This window comes from Armigeres subalbatus, chromosome 3, assembly GCF_024139115.2.
Source record: "Armigeres subalbatus isolate Guangzhou_Male chromosome 3, GZ_Asu_2, whole genome shotgun sequence".
NCBI lineage: Eukaryota > Metazoa > Arthropoda > Insecta > Diptera > Culicidae > Armigeres > Armigeres subalbatus.
Genome location: NC_085141.1, coordinates 328695770 through 328701974, shown reverse-complemented (window position 1 = coordinate 328701974; position 6205 = coordinate 328695770). Strand labels below are relative to the sequence as shown.

At 47.0% G+C, this 6205-nt stretch overlaps 1 protein-coding gene across 3 annotated transcripts; it reads right to left on the bottom strand.

The window, feature by feature from the left end:
- Positions 1-1712: 1712 nt before the first annotated feature.
- On the bottom strand, positions 1713-4289 carry LOC134221184 (mitoguardin). 3 transcript variants are annotated; one of them, XM_062700377.1, is made up of 5 exons: positions 3907-4289; positions 3749-3837; positions 3035-3673; positions 2765-2971; positions 1713-2605 (listed from the first exon to the last, which is right to left on the bottom strand). In XM_062700377.1, the coding sequence occupies exons 2-5, from the start codon at positions 3794-3796 to the stop codon at positions 1988-1990; spliced, it is 1512 nt and encodes a 503-aa protein (XP_062556361.1). In that variant the 5' UTR covers positions 3797-3837; positions 3907-4289; the 3' UTR covers positions 1713-1987. The 3 variants fall into 3 exon arrangements, with proteins under 3 accessions (XP_062556361.1, XP_062556362.1, XP_062556360.1); XM_062700378.1 differs by having other exon boundaries at positions 3956-4289; XM_062700376.1 differs by having other exon boundaries at positions 3749-4289.
- Between the last annotated feature and the right edge of the window lie 1916 nt (positions 4290-6205).

Genomic DNA, 6205 nt, shown 5'->3' with positions numbered 1-6205 from the left:
TGAGCGTTCATGTCACCGATGACGATTTTGACGTCCCGCAGTGGGCATCCATCGTATGTCTGCTCCAGCTGCGCATAGAACGCTTCTTTCTCGTCGTCGGATCTCCCTTCGTGTGGGCAGTGCACGTTGATGATGCTATAGTTGAAGAAACGGCCTTTTATCCTCAGCTTGCACATCCTTGCGTTGATTGGCTGCCACCCAATCACGCGTTGGCGCATCTTTCCCAGCACTATGAAGCCGGTTCCCAGCTCGTTGGTGGTGCCACAGCTTTGGTAGAAGGTAGCCGCTCGATGCCCGCTTTTCCACACTTTCTGTCCTGTCCAGCAGATTTCCTGCAGCGCTACGACATCGAAGTTTCGGGGATGTAATTCATCGTAGATTATCCTGTCGCAACCTGCGAAGCCTAGCGACTTGCAGTTCCATGTTCCAAGCTTCCAATCGTGATCCTTTATTCGTCGCCTAGGTCGTTGCCGATTGTATCGAGTCGTATTATCTTCTATGTCGTTCGTAATAGTTGTTTTTAAAGGCGGCTTATTGGGCCTGCGCAAACCTCCTGTCTCGTCGGAGGGCCAACGTGTCAGGGCTGTTTAGCGTCCCACCTAACACCAGGACTTGGGCTTGTGCGCTTTGAGCGGCACACGGTCGCTTTGGCGGAGCCTACTTGCGGATTCATTTTATAGAGGTTTAACAGGGCCCACTGTCTCTTTCACTTGCATTCTCTTTTTGCATTCCGAGACTCGACTGGAGTAACGTGAGGTTCATTTAATTGCGAGAAATGAGAAACATCCAAGTGCTAGTTCATTAGTCAGTGCGTTACCTGTGTATATCATGAAATCAGCTTTGAGCATCTCGGCTGATATGCCCCATGGGGCTTTGTTCAATTGTATGCTTCCGATGATCGTTTCAATCTTTAGCAGTTCTGGAACTTCGGTATTAGTGTGTGTTATACGGCGGATCCTAGGCAGATCATGCCGAGGTGGTGGTGTCCTGGCTGGCAGGACCAGCGTTCTGGCTTGTCATGTGAGTCGGTCTGCAGCTTGAACCATCACAGGCATCGTTTCATCTTCACCCGCTAATCGTCGTGAGATATCGTAGAGGAAACGAATGTCCTGAGCTGCGGCGTCCTCTCCTTCGTCGCTCACACTCAATTGTCTCATCGACATGAATGCTTCACTTTCTTCTCCAGAGTATCGTTGACTGGATCGTGTTCGCTCTATCGCGGCTTTGGCTTTTCTTGCTCCTCTATTTTCTTCCAGGTGATTTATTGTCCTTTTTTCTGGTTGCGCAGCTCGCCCAGATTATTCTCGCTGATGGCGATGAAGACGATCCATTGGTCTTCCACGCTGACACCTTCCGGAATATATGCAGCACAAGTCTCCAGTTTTTCAAACTAAGGATCTTTTCACTGTCATCTTCCAGTCGGCGTGTGTTGAATCTCTATCCTCCTGCCGACAAATCCGCGCAATGCGGTTTTCTGAAGCAATAAACTATTTACCGACTATTTTTTATCTCTCACTAGTTTTGATAGAAACTACTCGTTGAGCAAAAAATTTCAGACATAAACTAATTTAAGCCTTATGTTCAAATTAATAACCTTGATTAGGGGGCATTTCTATGGGGTTCAAATGCACATAAAGCACTGACTGCCTCTTTATCAGCAGATATTACAATAATTCTAATTCTGAGGATGGTGATACAAAATGAAACTAGGATATGTTTTCGAAAACCTCTATAATGTCTTTACAGGATTGATTCTAGTACTCTTAATTACTAAAGCTATCTACAATCTACGAGCCACTGAACCCTAACGAAAAATACCTATGAATGTAGTCTTTGATCAATTATTTGTGATCATGTTTGAATTGTAAAATGTTCACCCTCAATCTCAAATTTCGTTTGCGAAACGAAATGAAAACAATTCGGCAGAATAAAATTAAAAACTTCAGCAATAACTAAAACATTTGAACTGAACCGCGCCGCATTGCACTTACTGATTGAACTTAACGCCTATATTGTTCACCCTGAGCTTCATATTGGACAGGATGTCCTCGGCCAGCTCTTCTACCGTGGTGTAGCGGCATTTTTGGAAGTTGTAAATGTCCACCATAAAGCTAATCATTTGCTCCTTGAAATACTTACACACCTCCTTGAGGTTCTCGTCCGGTCCGAAGAAACCCCACACCATCAGCGGTGACAGTTGTTCCGTGATGCAGTAGAAGTGCGACATGAACCCGTTCGGGAACTTGAGCATGCGCTTCTTGGCCTTCAGAACGGACCAGACGGCCGTCGTAAGTGCCGTCTCCTTGAAGCTATTCGAGAGGAAGCGATTTTGTATGACAGCGAGAACACTGTTCGGGGGCGAATCGAGATCGCGAAATGCATCCAGGATGATGAAATCAAGCACAATGTCGTAGAAGGTCATTGCCTTGACATTGCGCGATTCAAGCTCCAGCTCGATGTCCTGCCAGTTGTCCATGTTCTGCAGGAATTCCAGCATCGATTCGTAAGCCACCAGGAAGTCTTTCGGATCCTTGTCGCCCAGGCAGAGTAGGTCGGTTAGTACTTGACGGCCAGTGTCGGCTACCCAACGGCAGTTCTTTGGGTCCTGTTAGTAAAGATTGAAATTTGTAATTTGCCAAAGAAATAAAAGGGTGTAATTTAGAAATACCTAAAATGAATGTATGGGAATGCATAAAAGGAACAATTTTGAATACATTTGTATTTGATATGCAGAATGATTTTACGAATACTATTTGTACAGTACCTTAAATAGCAACTGGAAAGCAAGCCGAATGCAGTGTAGCTTCGAATAGTATTCCGAATCCGAACTACAGCCGACCATATCCGTTCGGATTGTACGACAAGGAATGGGTTGATCGTCCAACAGCTCCAGGGCACTCTGATAGAGTGGATAGTTTTCCGCGTCAGAGAAGACTTCACCGTAGTCTTCGAACTCTCGAAGATCGGCAACCTAAGATCGAACAGTCGAAACGATTAAGATCATTTAAATATAACTGATTATAATAGCAGTTACCTGATCCAACGCGGATGCGAAGCTTTCGGCAGAATCAAAGTTTGGATCCGAGCTGGATCGGTGGCCGTTGGAAAGACTGGCTCCAGCTTCCACGGCTTTGTTTTCATCATCTCTGAACAACACCGATCGCTCATCCAGGAAGAGTAATTCTCCTTGCTCTTGTAAATTGTACGCTGCTTCCAACAAGTTTTGCAATTCCCTACAAAATTCCTCCTGGTCGGCAGTGATCCTCGATGGTAGACCAGTATTCCGATCGGTCAGAGCATCTTCCCAGTAGCTGATGACCGTTTCTAGCGCTTCCATTCCCATCACGCCCAACTGTTGCGGTGTGAGCGGTGTCGTCGCTCCAATTATCGATGCAGCATTGACCCCGGAAGCTCCTCCCGCCAAGGAACCGGAAGCCAACGACAATCGATCGGACACGCCATGAATAGAGCCACCCGGGCTGTACGACCGACCGGAAGCTTTCGATCCTGCCAGCGAGATAATATCATTGGGACTGCGAACACTGTTTCGAGTTTTCCGGCCTCCTGGTTTCCGAAAACGTCGCTGCTGGGGCCTTGGGGTCCGCCGACGACCCAAGTAACTAGCAATGGCACCGAGCACGGCAACACCGGCAGTAACGGACACAATGATTACCTAACAATTCCAGTGACATTTATTAGTACACATTATTCCAGAAGTCCATCCTAAAGCTATAATTCAAGTACTAACCTTCTGTGAGGTCGTCAAATTAAATGGAAGCAATCTTGAAGCACTCATCTTTGGTCAAGTTAAATTTCGATCTTTAAATTTTCGATGCACTACTGGATCAAAACATTAACACAAAAATAAAATCAAATCGATATTTTTTCGCCAATTACAAATATTACACAATCGGAAACTTTAAATCAAGATAATCCGCTTCCGCTCAGCACTGACTCTACTTGATCCGATCCATTCCTCTTCCAAATAGGATATTCCTTCGACCTCGACGGAATAGACGCACTTTTCTAGGTTATAGAACACCATTCGAGTTGCGTAGCTGTCAGAATCGAGAAACATTCGCAGTTTTCCAGCTGAAAACTTGAACTTCTCTCCACCGCCAGTCAACAAACAAGAAAAACTTTCACTTTTCGACTGAATGAAACGTGTGAAACAAGGCCACAATAAAGTAAATTTGGAACTGTACGATCATCGATGTTTGTCCGTGTTCCACTATTTTTATGTCAGCCAGATGCAACGTAATCGTCTGCCGTCGCGGCGCACGCATCGGCACTCACAGCAGGCTTTTCTTCGACCATCAGCAGACGAAGCAGAAGAAACAGAATCAAAAGCAAAACATGAAACGCGATGAGCAGCCAATCGGGTGCGGGTGATGCACATGCAGCAAGGGAGGGTAAAAATGCAGTTGTTTTGTTTCATTTTGCTTTTGATTGACATTCGTTGTAGCTTATTCGAGGGGTGATTAGATACAGAATCACGTGCTCTTTGACGTTACACCCGGTACTGAAAATATCGACCCTGATGTCTCGCGTAACATTTCTAAAGGGCCTACAGCCAAAACGTGAACATTGTGAGAACGAAGAAAACCTTGCCCGCTGCGCACGTCGCCTTCTTGTGCCCGTCGGATCGTTGTCGAGAACCATTTTCACCGAGTTACTGTCCGACATTCTGGCTACGTGCCCGGCCCACCGCAGTCGTTCGATTTTCGCGGTGTGAACGATGGATGGTTCTCCCAGCAGCTCATGCAACTCGTGGTTCATTCGCCTCCTCCACGTACCGACCGCCATCTGCACCCCACCATAGATGGTACGCAGCACTTTCCTTTCGAAAACTCCGAGTGCACGTTGGTCCTCCACGAGCATCGTCCAGGTCTCGTGTCCGTAGAGGACTAGCGGTCTAATAAGCGATTTGTAGATTGTCAGTTTGGTACGGCGTCGAACTCTATTCAATCGGAGTCCAAAGTACGTACGATTTCCAGCCACTATGCGTCTCCGAATTTCCCTGCTGGTATCATTTTCGGCAGTCACCAGTGAGCCCAAGTACACAAATTCTTCTACCACCTCGATTTCTACACCACCGATGCAAACTAGCGGTGGATGGCTCACATTGTCTTCTCTTGAACCTCTTCCTATCATGTACTTTGTCTTCGACGTGTTAATGACTAGTTCGATCCGCTTGGCTTCCCTCTTCAGTCTGATGTAGGCTTCCTCCATCTTCTCAAAGTTACGTGCCATAATATCTATGTCGTCGGCGAAGCCAAATAGCTGGACGGACTTATTGAAAATTGTACCACTCGTGTTATTCCCTGCTCTTCGTATTACCCCTTCCAAAGCGATGTTGAATAGGAGACATGAAAGACCATCACCTTGCCGTAAAGCCCCAAACGCAATGCAACGGAACGGCGACGGAAACGGCAAATTTGACAGAAAATGTATGGGCTAACTGTCAAATTTTCCGTTTCCGTCGCCGTTCCGTTGTATTGCGTTTGGGGCTTAACCCTCTGCGCGTTTCGAAGGGACTCGAGAACGCCCCTGAAACTCGAACTACGCACATCACTCGATCCATCGTCGCTTTGATCAACCGTGTCAGTTTATCCGGAAATCCGTGTTCGTGCATTAGCTGCCATAGCTGGTCTCGATTGATTGTATCATATGCGGCTTTGAAGTCGATTAATAGATGATGTGTATTCGCGGCATTTCTACAGTACTTGGCGAATGGTGAACACCTGGTCCGTGGTGGAGCGTTCGCCCATAAAACCCGCCTGGTACTGCCCCACGAACTCCCTTGCAATTAATGCTAGTCGACGGCATAAAATTTGGGAGAGTACCTTGTAGGCAGCGTTCAGCAATGTGATTGTGCGGTAGTTGCTTATCGCCCTTTTTGTAGATGGGACACACGACACCTTCCATCCACTCCGGCGGCAAAACTTCCTCCTCCCAAATCTTGGTAATGACCCAGTGCAGCGCTCTAGCCAGTGCCTCACCACCGTGTTCAAATAGCTCTCCTGGTAGTTGGTCAACTCCCGGGGCTTTGTTGTTTTTCAGCCGGCCAATCTTCTCCTTGATTTCCTGGAGATCCGGAGCCGGTAAAATTATGTCCTGCGCGCGTTCTCCCAGGTCCATCACCATACCGCCATCTTCGTCTGCCACATCGCCATTCAGGTGTTCTTCGTAGTGCTGCCGCCAC

Coding starts and splice junctions, on each gene's coding strand:
- LOC134221184 (XM_062700376.1), bottom strand. CDS start 3,796: ATGAGTGCTTCAAGATTGCTTCCATTTAATTTGACGACCTCACAGAAG. Junction 3,674..3,748: donor ATTTGACGACCTCACAGAAG/GTTAGTACTTGA, acceptor TGGAATTGTTAG/GTAATCATTGTGTCCGTTAC. Junction 2,606..2,764: donor CTTTCCAGTTGCTATTTAAG/GTACTGTACAAA, acceptor CTTTACTAACAG/GACCCAAAGAACTGCCGTTG.